We start from the raw sequence: 21,614 nt of genomic DNA on the forward strand, positions 1-21,614 counted from the left end.
TCAAGTAAGACGACTAAGTTGAGTTCACGAGTTGTCGCAGTTTTCATGCGCTGCTTGAAATTCAACTCCTGATCTGTGTGGAAAAATAATGATTCATCGGCCCTCCGTTGGGTTTTTAATTTTCCAAATTTGTGCGGGCCGCCAATACTTGCAAGTTGCAACCCCTCAATTTTGGCCCGCGAGCGACAAAAGGTTGCCGACCCCTGGTTAACAGTGTCAAAAGCAGTGGCAGCGCGTCAATAGGGCCAATGCCCCGGTTGTTTTTTCGGTATAATAAAAAATATTCGAAAAATACCTCAATATCGGTTGCACAGACTGTCTACACTAGCCATATTCTCCCGACATGGTTCATTTTTCGCTCGCAAAGCCTTCGCCGAACGTTGACGGGGCGACGCCGATTTTGCCCCGGTTGCTCATTGTATATCGTATTCTCTCTTTTATCTTCCACTCGCCGCGTTTGTTTTCTGTTTCTTTTACTAATCATCGGGGCCGATCAGGGCTAGCCCCGAAATTATGACGACACAATGCCGACGTTTCTTACAACAACGTGTTGACATATTCACGCATTCCTTCTCGTTCGTTGGTTGCTTGAAGAGTTGATAGTTTCCTCGCCTTCGTTTTTGTCGCTTGTTTCGTTATTTGAATCAGTCAGAGACCTTTAGTCCATTTGCTTTCGATTTTCCACATTCCTTTTGAGCTCCTCACTTCTTTCCGGCTTCGCATTTCTTAGCCTTAGACCTCATAATGAATAAGGTTGATGCACTACTTCGCACTCCGTTTTCGCAGCTGCCGCTGGAACAAACATTAGAGGTACAACGTCTTCGGCCTTATCAACGAAAAAATTGTTCACTGGAACAATCCCATGACGGAGGAAAGCGGCGGCGTACATTCTGCGCAGAAACTTAGTATAAAAAACACGAATGGTTGTGTTACAGCGAGGACAAAAATGCACTTTTTTGTTTTTATTACCTACTTTTTGCTACCGCCCGTGACTCACGTTGGTGTAAATTTGGTTTTAGAGATCTTAAACATCTTTCCGAGCGTGCCAGGGACCATCAATCTTCTATGGAGCATCTGGACAATGCAGTAAAATACCGAACATTCGGAAATGTTGATATTGCAGCACAGTTGGATGAAGGACGCGCGGTTTCTATTCGTCGGCACAACCAAAACGTCGAGAAAAACCGCCATGTTCTCGGTCGATTGATAGATGTTTTGAAGTTCATTGGTTGTCACGAGCTGTCCCTCCGTGGGCACGATGAACGGGCTGGCTCTTCTAATAGAGGGGTATTTTTGGATATGGTGGAATACACCGCATCCCTAGATACAGTATTGAGAGATCATCTTGATGCCGCAACTGTTTCGAAAGGGACATCTAAGGATATCCAAAATGATTTGCTCGACTCAATGTATAAAATTTATTTACAACATTTGGCTCTGGAAATTGAGAATTGCCAGTTCCTTTCGATTCAGTCTGACGAGACAACTGAGATCATGTGCGTTTCCCAACTGGCTGTGATTTTTCGGTTTGTGAAAGATGGTAAACCTACCGAGAGATTTCACAGCTTTGTACCAATCGTTGATCGCACGGCTTGCGGGATATCGGCTGTACTGAAAGAAGTGTTACAGCCTTACAACGCGAAGTCAAAATTGATAGCTCAAACTTATGACGGCGCGGCAGTCATGAGTGGGTCGAAACATGGTGTTCAAGTTTATATAAAAGAAGATTTTCCTCATGCGCATTTTTTACATTGTTATGCACACCAATTTAACCTCGTTGTTAAAAATATTTGTCTTGATACCCCTCTCGTCCGTATATTTTTTGCAAATGTTTCGGGGTTTTCTTCATTTTTTTCCGTTTCGCCGAAGCGCTCTGACCTCCTTCGCCAGATATGTAGCCGCCGTCTCCCAGCTTGTGCACCAACACGTTGGAACTTCCAATCACGCGTGGTGCAGGGCGTGTCCGAAATTAGGTCTGAGCTCATTGAGTGTTTCAATGGCATTCAGAGCTCTCCGGTTTGGGACGAACGCTCTGTGAGGGAGGCGGCAGGTCTAAAGCGTCTGCTAGAAGATGGTGAGTTTTCATTTTTTCTCGCTTTTTTCTCCACAATATTCTATCACGTGGATGTATTATACGGCGCATTCCAGTCAAGGCTAATGGACGGAGCGTCTGTGCAGTCGTGTATTTCAGACTTCTGCGATGCTGTATCTCGTATCCGGGAAACAATGAAATACGACGACACATGGAGTGCTTCTTTACGCCGCGGGCAAACAACGCAGCGTTTGATTTTGTCTGCAAAGGAATGCTGTGACATTCTGGTGAATCAAATAGGCGATCGTCTGCGCACTGAACACCTTGCCCGTTCTCTTTGATGAACCCAAAAAAATTTTCAAAATTTGCACGTCAATTTCCCATCCATTTGTTGGCTACTGTCTCCAAATTTTACCCCATGATAAACGTGGGTAAATTGGAAAATGAATTGCGATGTATATACACCAATCAAACTTTTTTGAACATCACATCAACTTGCGCGCTCTATGGGTTCCTCATAGATAACACTCTAGTAACTACCTTTGCGGCGTATGCAAAATTTCTGGACATCATTTTGACGACGCCTATTTTTTTCCGCCGACGCAGAGCGAACATTCAGCACGCTGAAGCGTATTAAAACGTATCTCAGAAACACAATGAAGCAAGATAGATTAAATTTCTTGGCTGTTTTATCCATTCACAGAGACGTTATTTCTGGGATGCATGACTTTAATCAGCGCGCTATTGAGCATTTTGCTTCCAAGAAACCGCGGCGTTATGCATATATGTTCAAGCAGTAGAAGTCTAGCAGCATATATATCTATGAGTGAGCGACGCATGTCCTTATCTTTGCATTACCTCTCCTTTCTTCATAGTAACGTTTTAAACCTTATTTTAGGTTTTGTCTGCTTTCCCGAAGTTTCTGTTAATATGTCATTGTATTTATCTAGGTAAATATTGCCTTTCCTTTTGAAAGAGGTTTCAAAATAAACTATGTCTATATTTATTAATCCCTTGAGTTGGACCGGTTTTAAAGACACTTTCTTATCGTTAAAAATTGTCGCTTTTGCCGATTGGTTGTTACCGATGGAATGGTTTTTATACTCATGAAATGATGGGAGAACTTACAGCGCTCATCCTGTCCCCGTAGATGGGGGTGACTTGGTCCCGCAGTAGATTGCCCCGGTTGTCAAAATGACCACTCGCCGCCAGTGGTCAAAAGCTTAGTCAAGTTTAAAAGTCAGTACTATATTTGGGGCTCCCGAATTATGCGAACCAAGATGGCGGACATCGGAATGTAATATGTGTACTAGGTTAGGGTTAGGCCATAATTTTAGGTATAAATACTACGGGAGGCTCTTGGCTAGTCTTCGAACTGATAATAGAACTGAAATAAGGAAAATCGGAAAAAAATTAACGATATAGTGCAATCCCTGAAATTATTGTAACTAAGTTCATAAATCGTAAATATGTGCACCATGCATTAAGTAACGAAGTTGACTGAATATTCACATTACAGTATGAAATATGAGTACAAGTAGGAAATGGTACCTTACAATTGGTGTCGAGTATATGATGAATGAAGCAATTTTTGACATATAGTTACACCCACGAAACAAGGCTGGTGAATACGTATGACTCACGTATAAGGTAAAGCATCATTAGAATCAGGTAAACTATCATTTTGTTTAGCACATGGAGAAATTTTGGATTGATTCCATCTACGACCATCACTTGTAGAATATGTAGCAGGACCATGCACACCAGTAATCTGTACAGGTTCTCCGAACTTCATTCGACCTTTTGCAACATGACCAGGTTTTTTAATTCTCGCATAGTCACCAATATTCAAATCAAGTTGTTTGGCACCACGTTTCTCATCAGTATATTCTTTACTTGCATTTTGTTTCTTCATAACATGTTTGTATACGTTTTTACTTGACCAGTCTTTCATCATATTATGAATATCAAGACCAGTTCTCATTTGTCTATTGTGTAGCAGAACAGAAGGAGAATGTCCAGTAGTAGCATGTTTAGTGCATCTATATATACAAAGAAATAGTTGAATAGCATCTTTCAACGGCTGTACATTCAGTAGAGCAGTTTTTAAAGCATTCCAGCGTTCAATTTCACCAGATGCTTGGGGATAGTAAAGTGAAGAGTAACTATGTTTAATATTTCTTTGGCGTAAAAATTCTTCAAACATTTGTGATCGAAATTGTACACCATTGTCACTGACAATTTCATTGCAATAACCTTCTTTGCAAAAAACAGTTTTTAAGAACTTTATCACAGTAGGTGTATCCACTTTCGAAGTAAACATAACTTCAGGCCATTTGCTGTAGTAATCAATCAATGTTATAGCAAAACGACATTCAGCAGGAGCACTTTCATTAGGACTAACAATGTCAATACCAAGCTTTTGCCAAGGTCGTTTAGGCAAAGGAACAGGTTTCAATGGAGCGAATACAGGCTTAGTAGATTTATCATGAGTATTGCAGACAGAGCAATGACCAATCAAGTCTTCAACTTGTTTATCCACACCTTTCCACCAGTATAGATCTCGTAATCTTTGTTTAGTACGAACAATCCCTTGATGTGTCATATGTTCAAGATTAATCAACTTAGTAGTAAGAGCATTAGGAACAAGGATTCTTTCACCTCGGATTATTCATTGTAGATTGTCAGCTCATCACGTACATGATAAAATGTTTGTAAAGCAGAATCAACATCTTTTTTGTAAGGCCATCCATTACAAATGTAACCTTTCATTTTAGAAAGCATAGGATCATTACGTGTAGCTTCTTGTAGTTCAATTAAAGAAATGGATAAATCGGTATCCGTAGTATTCAGAAAATTGCACACAACATCATCTTCGCAATCAGCATTTCCAGTAGAATTCAAAGGTAATCTGGATAGAGCATCAGCAAATTTATTTTTAGAACCAGATTTGTATTTCACTGTATAATCGTAACGTAGCAAAGAGCATTCCATCGAGCAGGGGGGACACTTTCCATTATTTTTTGGGGGGGGCGAACTTGGATCGCCTACCGAAAAACACCGCGCCGTGTATCGTCACGTAACAATAACCTGTGGATGTCATTCTCTAAGTATTAGAATGTCATTTTGCTACTCATATATCGAGTACCCAGGCTGCTTTGATTGTGCACGAAATTTGCTCGTCACTGAACCGATTTCTTGAATTCCGCGAGAATTATCCCACGGCTCTTGCTAACAAACAGAAACTACAACTTTGAGGAGTCGTTTTGGGTTATTGTTTCAATTCCTAGTTCTGCATAAAGCGCACTAACACCGTTTCGTAAAATTAGAAATGCAAAACAAGGTAACAAGCTATTGTTATGTGGACATAAAAATATGAGATAAGCTGCCTGCTGTATTTAATTTTGATACGTATTTTTGCAATCTTCCGAACTCGTTAGCGCCGTTACAAAAAATCACGATTTCTGATGTAAAATCCCGTATAGTACAATTTTACTTCATACAATGAAAATAATTATAAAGTATACCATTAAATCAAAAATACAAATTCACCGCCTCGAAATCCACGCCGAACAGTCGCCGCAATTATGCCACTTGCTAAAGAAGCCGACTTTTTCAACGAAAAATGATTTTTCACTTGTGCAAAGTAATCAATCGGAGACCGATACAGGCATATTTAAAATGTCTTGATTTATTAATTTAATTGTCTTCAATTTAAATTGCGGTTGCGTCGACGAAACAAGAGCCACTCTGAAACACCACGGAAATCCGCGGACATAAAAATGTGTGGTAAACTGCCCGTTTATATTATATTGTTTCGATCCGTATTTTTGCTATTTTGCGAATTCGATAAATTTGAGATGTACTTGTAACACTGGCTCCGCTCAATCGCAATGTTGTCACTCCGATTATTTTTGAAGATAAAACCTTTCGAAAAATCCGTTAATTTTCTGTCAATTCTCACGTAGTAAAATTTATTTCAGTACAATAAAAATTGATCGAATATACTTTAATTATCTTATATATCATCACAAACCGGGAAAAAGTCGCGTTCTCAGCCTTGTTTAATGTTAACACAAAAATTTTCGACGTCAATTTAGAAGTAATGGATAAAAAGGCAAATCCGCTCACAATTAACCGTGTTTCGATTTTAGTGACGAAATGTTTTTATAAAGGCCAAGCAAACATAATTTGTGCAGTAGGCACACGAAATTTTGCGATTTTTGATGCCTAGAAAAGCGTTTTTAGACTGTCGCGGGCCTCAACAAAACTTATATTGTTTACAGTTTTATTTTTAGTATTTTATATTTCCGCTTTTCAATCAAAAAATATAGGTCTCGGATTTTACTCCTTCATTTGTCTTCAGAATCTCACCGCCGATGAACTTATAGGAATTCTCGCCGGGTTCACAAGTCCGTGCTAGTACAAAAATAAAATAATTATCATAGTCATCGTGTCACAAATTTGCGGAAAATTTGTGATTTAGAGAAAATAAATGCCAACGTAAAGGCGTTTACGGCCTAAATAACAGATGAAAACAATCAGCGATTTTAGCAAAAAGCAATTGCACGCGTTATTGGCGACTTTTTCAGTTTTCAAAAAAATTCAGAAGTGGGCGTATCTTTTTTAGATAGTTCCTGTGGCCTGAAAAGTCGAGTAAGCGTTTCGACATAGTAAATGCTTTGATCTTTGCCTGCAAATGATGCTGGGTCTTGCACGCAATCCATAACGTGAAAAGATACGTCCAGCGGTGAAAATTGTTTGTAACAACTTTAAATCTATTTAATGTTCCAGCGATAATAAGTAATTGTTGTAATGAAATACAGTTTTCCTCTTTCACTTCTCTCGCAAGTGCCAACAATAACACTATTGAAAGTTTTTGACAATGAGAAAACCATATTAAATTGTACAACAATGAATTAGTTGTGCAAAACCGTGGCGCGTGATCGGCGGTGCGTTTGAAGACGGAGTATTACCCGTGCGGGCGCGCATGTTTCACGAAAATGTGAAGTGCTCCGAAGGCGCCCTGGTCTACATTATTGTAAGAAAACAGTTATAATATCGCTAACTTTTAACCGTTAAATCCGTTTAATTGCGCTTGACTAGCGCACTTTTGCGGAAATGATAATTGTAAGGCGGAAACAACATGTGTTAAAATTTTTTGCGAAATTATTGGGGGGGGGGGGGGCAACCGCCCCCCGTTCGCGTTTTATTTTCGTTTGTGTTTTTCTCATTCTCAGTAAGTGTTCTGGATGCACATGTTCAGTCTTATTTGCATCAATTTGACTCAAAATAGCACCCAAACCATAGCCAGAATCATCAGTAGTAATTATAGTAGGCAAATTAGGATCATAAAAAGCAAGCGGAATATGGTCAGAAATACACTTTTTAGCAGTAATAAAACTTTTCTGAGCATCAGTATCCCAGCAAAAAGTAACATCTTTGCGTAAAAGACGTCTCATTGGTTCAACAATAGTAGCAAAATCATGACAAAATTTAGAATAATATCCAATCAAACCAAGAAAGGAACGTAAAGAAGTAGTATCATGAGGGGAGAGAGCATTTAGTATAGCATTGGACAATTTAGGGTGTGGCATTAAACCCTGAGCAGGAAGAACATGTCCAAAAAATTTAATTTTGTCAACATTAATCTCACATTTATCATTCAATTTGAAATCAAGCGTCAAAAGTCGTTCAAAAAATTTTATGTGAATTAGCATCATGTTCTTGTTTGGTACGACCCCAAATTACGATATCATCAAGTATACGTTTAACACCTTTTAAACCTTCAAGAACAGATACCATCATCTTTTGGAAAGCACTGGGAACAGAGGCTGAACCACAACAAGCACAACAAAATCGAAATAAACCATATTTCCTGTAACGTTATGTGAAGCCCTGACTCCAGCTCCCAATCACTAGATCCCATTAACAAGTACCTCAATTCCTTTCTAGCGTAAAGATTATGGTTTATTCGTTGGTGATCCTGTTGTCGCCCTCAGCAAACCATGGGCTCAACTGTAACCATACGCCATCAGAATTTTACATTTATTGCCCATTGTTAGCGAATGCGCATCACAATGGTATTGTTGTGACACAATCCACTAACGCCATCTCCATGGCTACCGAATTGGTGGTGTTCGGAGTTCGGAGAATTTCAATGTGGTTCAATTCGTACAAAGCTTCATGAACCATTTCAAACATAAGAAAAGTAGTTTACTATATTGTGCAGATTACGAACGAATACAGGTCATGCAATTAGCATGGCACACTTTACGTAATTCAAATCATTGGCAAAAATGCAATAAATGAGGACATGAAAAAATTTAAAAAAAAAAGTATTGTTATTACAGGTATAGGCCTAGTGGAGCAAGCGGGAAAGAGTGCGGAGGCCACATCAGTTGGATGCAATCACAGCAGACTGGTAAAGTGACAGCAAGAATTTTTTATATTTTGTTTTGAAAGTTTCATAAGAAGAGTCGCGTAAGATTTGGGGAATACTATTCCAAATTACAACACCCTTATATTTCAAGGAGTTTTGGGACTTGCTTATCGAAAATCTGGGAACAAATAAATTTGATTTTGTTGGAGAGCGTGTGTTATGCTCATGCACATTACTGAGAACAGTGAAATAATCAGCGAAAGCTGCATGCAATAGGTTGTTGTGGAACTGGTGCATAATCTTAGAAATTTCTAATTTTCAGACAATTTTAGCACCCTGGCTTTATGATATAGGGTGTTCATGTTTGAACGAACTGGTGCTCCGGAGAGAATTTTAACAGCCCTATTTTGTAAAATCTCTAATTTACGCAAGCTAGTTTGAGTAGCGGAGCCCCATGCAGCAAAGGCGTATTGGATATGTGATTGAAAAAGGGCAAAGTAAATAGTCCGCAGAGTTGGGCTCGGTACATAATATTTGAGTTTTTCCAGAATCCCTACTGATCTGGAGAGTTTCTTGTACATTTCAGTGATGTGGCTGTTCCATTTTAGTTGATGGTCAATATGAAGCCCAAGATATCTGTAAGACTTGACGATTACCAGTGGAATACCATTAATTTTAATTGAAAGTCTTGGATTTCTAGTCCGGCTTTTAAGGCTGAACAAGATGACTTTAGATTTTTCCACATTTACAGTGAGTTTATTGCATATCATCCACTCATATACTTTATTAATTCCAGTGTTCACTTTGGCTTGGAGTGTATTCAAATCCTTCGCACTATCGAGAAAACAGGCATCATCGCCAAACAATTTTGTCAGGAAATTAGAGCTGTTCGATAAATCGTTTATAAAAAGTAAGAAACCAAGAGGTCCTAATACACTACCCTGTGGAATTCCATACCGGATGGGCAACATTGGAGATTTATGAGAATTGACCTCTACATATTGGTACCGACAGGACAGGTAATCAATTAATATGTTGCCTGAAACACGTCGAAAGCCATATTGTCTTAGTTTATGAGAAAGAATACTCGTATGATGATCGACAGTATCAAAGGCTTTTTTTAAATCTAGAAAAGTACAACAAACAAATTCCCCCTTGTAAAATTTGTCATAAATGGACGAAATTCAATCTAGAATAGCATGGTTGATAGAATGTTTGGTCCGAAATCCAAATTGACATTTGTCGATCAAGTTAAATTTTGAACAAAAATTAATCATTCTCTTATACAATAATTTTTCCAGAATAATGCCGATTGCTGGTAGAATGGAAATTGGTCGGTAATTAGATGTATCATTTCTTTTGCCATTTTTAAATATAGGGATCACTCTAGCTATCTTAAGTGAGGAGGGGAAAATACCTAATCTAAATAAAGAAGTGAAAAAATGGCTTAGCGCTGGGGATATGGAGTCTGCGACTATTTTTAAGAAGTGAGATGGAATACCATCAGGACCAACTGCTTTACCCTTTTTCAGGTTCGAGATTGTTTGAAGAATCTCTGTGGGTGTCGTTAACTCAAGATAGAAAGAGTTTCCTAAGGGAACACCCAAGAAATCTGTGATTGAATTAGAGCTTTGAGAGATTTTTCTCATGCATAAAATAATGGGAGCCATAACACAGTATACCACATATACGTTGATAATCAATTTACGAAATTACGATATTAATAAAATAAAACGAAAATTTTACAAATGGTATATATAAATGAATTACTTATAATTTGAATATGAAACAAACGACTAAAAGATTTCACCTTGGCCATGCCGCCCGGGATATGTCATAAGTATGATCGTGCATTCATGTTTTCGTCCTATCAGCCGGTATAATGTGGGAATTATGTCTTATCTTATACATATAAAAGCACCATATCATTCATACAGTTAATGTTGTAGTCACTGTTTCTGGCATCCTACGCATTTTTGTAAGTTCATGCTGTGCTTCTATTTTTATTCGCTTGTTTTGTATCCAAACATGCACTATTGACAATCTCTGTGTTCGATCCGAAAAATTGCAAATAACGCTGCATGTTTGGATAATCAAATTGATGTCATATATCATATTTCCGATGACCTCGTCATCAAATGATAATACAACAACTACTAGTATGACTGTCAGAACGTGTGATGCAATGCATACGAGAGTCAAAATTAAAGCTCTTTTGATAAGCTTAATTCCTCTTTTAGCATTTTCATCTAATTGAGAGTTTTTTCCATGGAGGTAAATTGGGTAGCTCAACATACCCAGCAAAGTTATTTGTCCGAATGATGTGGATGCAACGAAAATACCATGCTTGATGTATTGCTCCGTTCTCCCGAGGCAAGTTTTTTTGAAAATACAGAGGTTATATTCTGGCGTCCGAGTGCTGATGAAAATACCTGAAATTAGACGTTCAAGTATTTTACGAGTGTATATAAAAGCAACTTTTCGTGTAACTTTGCTTTAAGCTAGGTCATGATCGATTACCTACAAAATGTTAGGTATAGCTAAGTGACCGGTAGGGCACAAATAGATCTCCAGCTTGCCTCACCAAAAGTTTAAGCCGACTTAACGTTTCCAACCTATGTATCGATTTTCAGTGAATATGTTGAAATCGTGAAAATATTCGAAATATTAATAAGTTGCTATTACCGTAGCCAGAAAAATTTCACTCACCGGCACTGAGCGCACACAATCCTAGAAGTAGGATAAAGTACGAGTTATTCCCGGCGAGGCAATATCTTGGAAAGTAAGTCTTCATTGTAGGTAGATTGTAAAACGCTCTTTGCCTTGAGTATAAAAGTATGTAGATGCAAGACTGTCCGATAGAAAATATTGAATACTTCAGCAGAACGTAAACAGAGAAAGCTTTGTAATGTATTGGTCCGGATATGGCGGATTTTGCCAAGTCCACGTACACAACTAAACAGGAACACGCACATATTATTGCAAGCAGAATGTCCATAACTTTTAGGTAAAGTACATCGGATGAAGATTTACGGATCAGAAATTTTCTCCCGCATTTAAACATATACAAATAGGTGGATATGGATATATAAGTTATGAGAACACCAAAGCATGAAAGAACTGGTATGACCCATTTTGGCGAATCAAACTTCACTGTTAGGTCCACGCCACCCGTGAGGTTGATAATGTTGCTCGTTTCACCAGTGGTGTTGATTATGTTAGACGTCGTGTTCATACTGATATGTTAGGTTCCAGATTTCATCATCTTTACTAATATCTAATCTAAACCTAACATTCTGGTCTGTGTAAACTAAATGCAGAATTCGCATCGTAATCATTATAATTGAGTTGTATATCAGTAATCAAACAAAATAAACGATTCAACATGAGCAAATAGGCATATTGGGTGCTAAATTTTGATGCAAACTTAATTTTTAAATATAATTTTTTCTTCACCTTCTAAAATTCATTTACTCCAAATCTAAAAATCGATATTTACTAGAGCCTGGAATTCCACTCTTTCAATAATTTTTATCAGTTTTCAACTCATTCTGGAATAAGTAAATAATACCTATTATACGTAGAACATATAAAGAAAAAACATCATGTATTGGTAATTTGCACGGGGTAATTTTACTAACGTATTGTAACGACGTCCACGATTATACTCTATCAAATATGCTGTTGTTTAATTTATTTTACCTGCTATGATGTTGTGAATTGTGATTTGAGGCAACACATAAAGAACAAGTGATTTGCCTCGCAACTGGTAAAGCACATCGCAGAATCATGCTTGGCTGTAGCGAAGTTAACTAAACGCATTGTTAAGTGGGGCATGGCTATCTTGAAGATAAACATGTCTTCATAAAGATGCGTATCTTTAATATTATCACATTCGTAAAAATATATCCCAGTTCCTCTAACAAGACTTAAGAGGAGTTAGCTTAACAGAATAATGATAGCATGATCTACTGAACCAACTTTAGTTTTTTCACAGTTACTGAGAATTCATAAACAAAAAAACAGTTTTACTTTATAAATTGTAATATTAATATGAGACTATGTGACATTCAAAACTGCATTCATTATACGAATCAATTAGTTGCCAGCCAATTTCAGTTCATTATTCCGAATAACCAATACTCCGTTTTGTGTCGATTTTTTTCAAATGGGTAGCCTAAATGCATAATTATGATCCAAACAGCTCTCTTAATGCGCCACTAATCCTATTTCTTCTTTCTAAGACTTGCAGTACGGTACCCTTCGTACTAATAATCTCGAAATTTACTATATGCTATATCACGACGTGTCAGATCCTGTACAAAAGTAATCTTCGCCTCACCGGTTTATTATTTGATGAGCTTATCGAACGCACAAATCACCAAATTATACGTTTTGAATCAAAAATGTTCGGATTGCCCCACCATGCTCATCGGCGCTTATACCAAGAACATACCAACCTAACTACTTAATTGCCTAAATGATTTAATGGTGGTTTGTGAAAGGTCCTTATACTCTCCGAGTTTGTGCACGGTGAATTATTTCCGCCTGTAAATTGATATCCTCCCACGTTCAATCGTCTCACTTTCAACAAATGTACAATGTATACCAGTCGGATTGTTTTGATAACATATGGGAGTCAGTGTCAAATGTTGGTGTAAACTGAATGTTCATGAACGGGATAGTAATTACTCTTTAAGCCCAAAGTCTTTATCAAATCAGAAAAAAATGATTTGATTCCCTTACACATGTCACAAACAACTTTGTAGAAATTTAATAGGTCACATGTTATATTTCTATCACGGAAAAGAAGAATGCAAGTCACAGATTTGATTATTATTTGCATCGATGAGAAACTTACTGTTGTATTTTCGCAGCAAGCCTAATATCATGGTGGTGTGTTAGTGTGTAAATCTGAACACTATACATGCAACTTTAGAATGGGCCGATTACCGGTAAATGATTTTATGAAATTTTCTGTGAAAACATGGATTTTCTTCAATACGAAGAAGAACCAAAAAGCGTTAGCTAAAAAAAAATCTATAAAAAGATTTCCAAAACAGAAGGGATCGCCACAAATTTATGATCAGCGTTAGCTTTTTTCTGGGCAGCTTCACAAGAAAATAGCGTGATGTTTCATCAATGCTATTTCCTATTAAAGATACATAAGTTAATTGGTAAAGTATTGTGGTTAAAAATAAACATGCCGCGATGCATTAAAATCGTATGAATTAAATTCAATTGCACCCAATTCAGATAATTCTATCATTATGCCTACGCAATTATAGATTGCAATAGAGAAATTTTCCACTGGCATATTTGATCTCAACTATCGTACGTGCATTGCCGGGTGCTTCGTTTCATTTCAGAATATATTTCTGGTGATAGACAATTTGTGGTGGCATTTTGACATTCCGGTTAACTCATTTGTATGTTAGGATATTATTGGCATCACGATAGAGAAATTTCCTCATGTAAGAATTTTGATAATTCTATGACAACATTTGTATTTTGGTTAATTTCAACAAATGAAAATAATAATTCAAATACGGTACTGGTGATCGTTATTGATATGTTGTTTATACGAAATATTGACCGTAGAGGTCAATCTCCGTCCGACCTCTTCTTTTTAATGTAAACGTGTGTCATCGACACGTGTGGAAAGTATGCAAATGACTTTACTTCCTTAAATAAGTTTATAAATATATTAAGCTATATTTATAACGCATTCTTTCATATGCATTACCAATAAATGTCTCTATGCCAAACTTATGTGAAAACGTATATAATGTTCAATGTGTATGGAATGTTGTTGCTCTTTTCTGCTTTTATGAGATATTATACGTGATGAAAATAAGTTAAACACAGCAAAATTTAATTTTCAAACTTTAGCTAAATGAGTTTGATGTAACTGTATCGAACTTGTTTTGACACACTTTATCAATTATCAATATATATATATATATATATATATAAGAATGAGATAAAAATTTCCCTATATCTGCGTGGGAAGATTCCGAACGGCGTAATAATATTGATATAAGACGCCGCACTTTGCATGGACAGTAACTTCATTCTGGTTATTCTTTAATAATCATGGATGACGGACATTTGACTCAACTTCACTTTTCATGTCTTTGCTCAGAGCAATATTCGCTTAAAAAAAGTTGCGTATCATTAAAACTCATCATATATATTTGATATCAAATAAGCAGAGTTATACCCAAATAGATACGGTGATTTTTTTTTAACTTGCTTGAGGAATAATTTCTTATTGGCAAAAGTGATCCGTATAAAAGAAATCATGGCTAGATCAAGTGGTCGGGTTTATAGTGGATGAATCCCAATGACTAAAATGCCAAGAGGTATGTATACCCGATTATTGTCATGCCGATATAGAAAGACGCCATTTGTGAAATTAGTATTTAACCTATTCAAACAGCTGAATGGGCCGCATTTAAACGATTCTCAATAATGCTTCCAAATATCTAAAAAAAGTGAAACAGTTGTTTGCTGCCCAAAAATACTAACTGTTTCAGCGATAGTTTTAGCAGCAAACATTGTCCGCCTACTTGGGGTTTTAAATCGATTCGGAAAATGGATTATGCTGCAGGCTCAATGATACTGTTCGACCATTCTTTTTGAGCTCTTAGCGTCGTCAACTTTGTGCAACTTTATAATTAGATTTTCTTGGTTTCATATAGCAATGACGAGAATCTTTTTTTTTTTTTGTATTATGAAAGATTTTTGCCTCGATGACTTACGGTAACATATACACATGACGTGACAGAATGGATTTTACTGGGCAATAGTGCAAAATTCAAATATAATAGGAAACGATTCTAAAATAGGTATTGCTTCAAAATTGTGTCAAGAAGTGCAAACACGATTCCACTATCCGTGTAACATGATATTCTATTTTATATGACAGTTAGATAACTGAGAAGTACAAATGCTTGCAACTCCGTATGAAAATTTTGATGTAACTTTAAAATATTTTGTCTCAAGCGGATGAGTACAATGGTACGTATATTCCGTGGTCATCTACTAGAGCAGGGGTGTGCAACCTTTAGTACGGGAGGGTCAGATAGAAATAACTGGATGAAACCGCAGGCCACGCATCTTCATTTAACATAGGCTGTCTGTTAGTTGTAGGCACAAAAATTTTAGTTATTTGGGTTATTGATCTCGTAACACGTGTTGTTTGCACAAGATAGATATATATATAGATAATAAATTGGACTCAGGTATAGACTTCGCAACGCAAAAGAATGGGAATTACTCGTTAGGCTTGCACGTAATTTACGGATTTACGTAATTACGTAATTATTTTGAGTTACGGAAGGGAAGTTACGAATTACGTAAAGTCGTAATTATTGCATTGAAACGAGCTTTCTTCAAAGCAGTCAATTTCGTCGATTGCGAAAAATGAAAGCTCAACAAGTAGAAGTTAGAGTTCCGGTATTCGCAGCCGTTTTTCTCTCTTTTACCTTTCTTGCTACGTAGGTGAAGGAGGGCATGACGCGTTGCCATTCACTAACCTATTATCAACTTCTCTGGCATGGCCAATGTAAATTATTAACGTAGTTAAGGGGGAAGAACTGAGTAGGGCCGTTTGACGCCAACACACCTGGTTTTAACTTCTCCCGTAACTTAACCGTAGATAAGGGATAGAATTGCGTTGAGACCGATTGACGCCAACACACCTGGTTTCAACTTCTCTCGCATCTAATCTAGCTTGGCCATGGCCAATGTACATAATAACCGTAGATAGGGGGAAGAATTGTGTTAAGACCGATGGACGCTAACACGCCCGGTTTCAACTTCTTCGGGTGAAATGACTAATGAACGCAGGAGATCAATCTTTCAAACATGGTCTATCAAACATTTGTATCCATTTTACTTTTATTTATTATTTACGTGTTCCAGTTTTCCGTTACTTATGGTATATATGTTCCGTTTCTATTTTATTCTATTTTATAGTCACGCGTTTAAATAGTGGGAATTCCCCACCAAGTGTGGATTAGCAATGCTTAACCATTCTTTATTGTTAATATCAACACTTGATATATGAACATGGAATATCATACTGTTTTATTTCAGACTTGGGGTATAAACAAGAAAATATCCATAACCTTTCAACACGACGATCTTGTGAAATTTAACGAAGAGCTTTCGCGACGAATTGGAACCAAATAAGCGAAAAGAGCGATTGATCACTCGCGCCAATACCTCGCCGTGATAATTAATGTCGCGCTTATCAAATAGCAATATGACGACAAAAGAGAGATTGCGTAATGAACCAAAACGACGGATTCTTCGCGGACCGTTGAAAATTTAACTGCTATCATATATAATCGAATATGAGCCTGTGTGTTTATTCTGTGCGAGATCCATTTTACTTTTATTTATTATTTACTTGTTCCAGTTTTCCGTTACTTATGGTATATATGTTCCGTTTCTATTTTATAGTCACGCGTTTAAATAGTGGGAATCCCCCACCAAGTGTGGATTAGCAATGCTTAACCATTCTTTATTGTTAATATCAACACTTGATATATGAACATGGAATATCATACTGTTTTATTTCAGACTTGGGGTATAAACAGGAAAATATCCATAACCTTTCAACACGACGATCTTGTGAAATTTAACGAAGAGCTTTCGCGACGAATTGGAACCAAATAAGCGAAAAGAGCGATTGATCACTCGCGCCAATACCTCGCCGTGATAATTAATGTCGCGCTTATCAAATAGCAATATGACGACAAAAGAAAGATTGCGTAAGGAACCAACGCAACTTCGTCTTCTCGGCATCGGTAAAGCGATTGAGACGGCAGAGAAACAGCAAAACGACGGATTCCTCGCGGACCGCAAAAAATTTAACTGCTATCATATATAATCAAATATGAGCCAGTGTGTTTATTCTGTGCGAGATCCATTTTCTATTACAAAATCTTGATGTTCTGTTAACGGTTTTATCGTTATATATCAGTCCGGATGATGTTATATATCAGTCCGCATGATGTTTTTCACAATTCCTCTCAATATTTCGGCCATATATGATTAACTGTCTTACCAAATGCGCCAACTTATTTTGATTTATCGTCGACTTGAATACCACCGGCACTCGACCAAACTTGTGTCAATCTTGGCCGATAGGATCGCCGACTTGAGTTAGCAAATAAATGTCGTGAGTGTAAAATAAATGTCACAAAATGCATTGTTTTGCGATATAACTTTTGTATTTTCGGAGAAGGCATATCATATAAGTTCGATATTTAAATTATACTCAAATAAATAATATTTGATCTAAATTTATCGCAAATAATGTTAAAAACATTCAGTCCGCGAGATGATTAAATGTAAAATGAAGCATGGTAATCGGAATATCGTCAATAAGTCGACATCAATAATTATTATTATAAAATGCTTAACAAGGCAGTAATGTCGGATAATGCAGAAGACGCTGCAAAAACAAGTCTTCGTCGCGAGGAAATCGCAAGTATAATCAAACGAGTGAATACGCTCGTCGTTGGTTAATAAATTAGAAACCCGTAATTTTTATTCAGTATTAAGGTGGTTTTAAAAAAATATCGTTTCCATAAATATCTGTATACCAGTTTCGGTAATGATAAAATAAAATTGATCGCATAAAAATGGGACGGTTAATTTGCGAAGGTGATAAAGGAAAACCAAAGCTAACACAAAAGATAAAAATCAGAATAAAATTTATTTGAATTCACTCCTTGATAGTTGTCTTTAACATCTGTCGACGGCGTGTAGTACTGCCAAGAATATGAAAACCCAACTTCAATGTCCCATTCGGAAAAGAAGTGGATTCAATTGGTTGTTATGATAGGTTTAAATGCGTGGAAAAATATCGCAATTACGGGGTCATTACGTAATTGATTTTGCCGTAATTACGGAATTGATTTTTGTCAATTACGTGCAAACTCGTACGTACCATATTAAATTAAAAAAAACGTTACGCGGGTCGCACATCACTCAAAATCGGCCCCTCTAGAGATCTAGAGCCTTCCAAACGCGAAAAACATCATCCGCTGTTGGCAATGGGTTTTTCACGTATGGACGAATGTACCAATTACCTGAAATTTATATTGATCTTTTGGAATTTCCTTTCACATTGTTATCACTTTAATAATTGGTGGGCTCGGTAGCAACAGTGATCATTATTGCATACGGCAATGCAGTAGTAGATGGCACCAATGAAAATGTTGGTAGCACCGAGGTGCAATTAATATTTTGCGCCACAATAGAAATGCTAAAAAGTACACGGAATTTTGTTTGTATACCAAAACAAATATTTCGGAAGAAAACATTACAAACATCATAGTGAATTAAAGGCATATTGATATTCAATACAAAAATATGTAATTGGTCACCTGCAAAGTCTTATATATATATATCTTTTATGTCGTTTTAGGTCAAAGCAATGGCTAGGACTAGGTAATATCGAACGCGGATGAGTTCGGATGAACGCAATACCACGCAACGCAATTTTGACTGCAACGTATAACAATGAGGTAGTTATCGTAATCGGTCAGTCCGTAAGATGGGTCTTCTAAAGCCGTGTGAATGTCTAAATAGAAATAATACATTAAAAATATTTACCTAAAATGCTCGGCCTATTATTGGCAACAAAATTGTCAAAGCTTGACTTGCACTGTCTTTCCGTTACCAATCGGTCTGTTCCGGAAATTTTCACTTTAATTTATGTTTCTTTTCTGCTTTTTTAGATTTCAACTTGCTACGTTTGTAGTGTAAGATACTGTACATATAAGATGATAGATCCCGGTTAGAGTTCTTAGTTAGTTAGTTATCTCAGCATAGAAAGATATATGACTTTGATGTGATCAAATGATGTTGATCACGAAAAATATTCGGAACGCGAATGCTTGAAATGCACACAAAATATACCTCCATCTTTTTCTGCCAAGTCCGACAAGGCGAGTTATGCTAAAAAAATTAGGTTCAATATTCAGGAAAACAATATTAACAAGAAGAATAAAAAAGGCAAATTTACTCGATACTTATCTAAGCTCTTAATTATTTTTAAGGCTGAATTCAAAATAGTTTTATCATATCAATGGGTGTAAAAAATATTCAAATAATCAGTTTTTATTTCAAGTTATAGAACCTAAATGTGCATGGAGGAATTTACCGAGTGAGTAAATTTGGTTCAATCTCCCATGTAATCCTACAATCGCATAAAATATCGCCGGGATTTGTGATAAATATTTATACTGATTATAAATCACTAAAAAAAATTTAAAATATTTTACTCAATATTTTTAACAGCATGAGCACTGACCTGCCAATCTCTCTAAAACCTCATAATATCTATCAGGCAAAGCTACAAAACGAAGTGGAACAGTTGTTGGCTGGCGTGTTGTTCTGAAATGCCTATATCCTTTGATTGCTTTTGCTAAATAATTTTTTTCTTTGATAAATATTTATTTAATAAACTCGGAATCATCCTGATATGCATAGAATAGTGTAAGATGAAATAATTTTTTACTATTATATATATTTTGAGTAGGTATTTAGCAATACATCCTTTATTCATAACCCCGAACTTTCGTATCATTTTACTACCTCAAATTAGATATGCTATGCAATGACCTCTACTACGACCTCCCGCTCAGCAGCTACTAGGGCTAGGCCAAATCAGGTATCGTATAACTCATACTATTTCCTACAACTCGTACACACACCCTTAAATTCACCGCCGACGATTATGTCATGCGTTTTAGTCTGGGTAAAAGTCGAATAGTGTCCGACGCGAAATCGATTTAAAATCCCAATTTTTGCCAAATGAAATTGACGAATGCATGAATATGACAAAAATCAGCGCAGAAATATGAATATATTTGTTTGAATGTTTGGAATAGTCAGCTTCGGGATTTGTATACGGTCATGTTTGGTGGCGCGTTAGAGCAAACAAAGAATTATTGTTCTACGACAGGCATAGTGTGTATTTGCAATAATATTCAGCTGCTGATAAAACTAATAAAAACATCTTATGCATGAAAGTATTTTACGAAGATTTGCTCTGAATCCTTAGATCACCGCTGTTATATTTGCCATAATGAAAAAAGCAACTTCGGATTTAACGCTTCCGTCATGGAGAGAGTGATAGAATGTCGTACCTTCAAGTTACAAATAAAGACAAGCCTTTTTTGAAATACTAACAAAAAGTCGTCTGAAACAAGAGATAGTTAGCCTCGTGAAATATTTAATCCTGCACTTATAAATAAGTCGAGTCTTGGCTCGATCGGAGAGTTTTTGGAAATTTTCAACCACTAAAAACCACATATCTGTGCTATTATTGCGTCACAAGGATAGCCGCAGCCAGTCGGGATGGGTGGGAGTGAGGCGTGTCCACTCTTAAAGTTGAATGTAATTATTTTGCAGTCGTGAGATAGTGCCACCGCGGAGCCACTTTGATTACACAGCCACGAAAAACCAGTCGTGATCGCATCAACAATGAAACAGGCGTATGTATGTGTTATTCGACCATTAAATACAAATTTTGAAATTCTAATATTATCGGAACCAATGTCATTGGCATTTATTAAAAAGAGATTACCGTACATAAAACAGATTTTTCTTGATTCAGTGGCTACGTCATCAAATATAGTGTATTTTATGTTGTAGTGAACATTGCAGTGAACTGTTTATAGAATACATTCTTGCGATTGTAAACCAACAAAGAATTTAACGGAATTCCACTTTCGCACTTGATCATGCAAAATTAGATGTAAATATTTTAAAATACTAATTACATTATTATAATAAAATTTTATTAAACTGATCTACTTACACGAATTGAACAAGGTTTTTAGAATTTACCGCGATAAATCGCGAATCAAATAATATTAGAATATTGTCTCCTGAAAATCTGTAGCCTATATTACTTTCGTTGGCAAATACGCTGCTACTACGTCTCACTCCATATTAATCTGACGTGGCTGTGTGAGTTGTTGATCTCTTTCAGTAAAAATATGATCAATGCGCACTTTTACGAACGTATTGGCGTAAAAAAGCGATGTTCTTAACTGAAAACTGGTTGCATAATTTTCCCCCTTGAATGCCCTGCAGAACATCGACTTCTTGATATCATGATAACAAAGGCTTTGCGATCCCATATCATGAAAAACATCAAAAATCTTTAAT

General features: G+C 36.7%; 1 protein-coding gene across 1 annotated transcript; it reads right to left on the minus strand.

Annotated features, from left to right (window-relative positions):
- Nucleotides 1-8,281: 8,281 nt before the first annotated feature.
- On the minus strand, nucleotides 8,282-11,718 carry LOC120335402 (uncharacterized). Its single transcript, XM_039402900.2, has 2 exons — nucleotides 11,124-11,718; nucleotides 8,282-10,846 (listed from the first exon to the last, which is right to left on the minus strand). Exons 1-2 carry the CDS (start codon nucleotides 11,647-11,649, stop codon nucleotides 10,344-10,346), a joined length of 1,029 nt encoding a protein of 342 aa, XP_039258834.2. The 5' UTR covers nucleotides 11,650-11,718; the 3' UTR covers nucleotides 8,282-10,343.
- Nucleotides 11,719-21,614: the final 9,896 nt, after the last annotated feature.

Source organism: Styela clava, chromosome 2, assembly GCF_964204865.1.
Source record: "Styela clava chromosome 2, kaStyClav1.hap1.2, whole genome shotgun sequence".
Taxonomy (NCBI): domain Eukaryota; kingdom Metazoa; phylum Chordata; class Ascidiacea; order Stolidobranchia; family Styelidae; genus Styela; species Styela clava.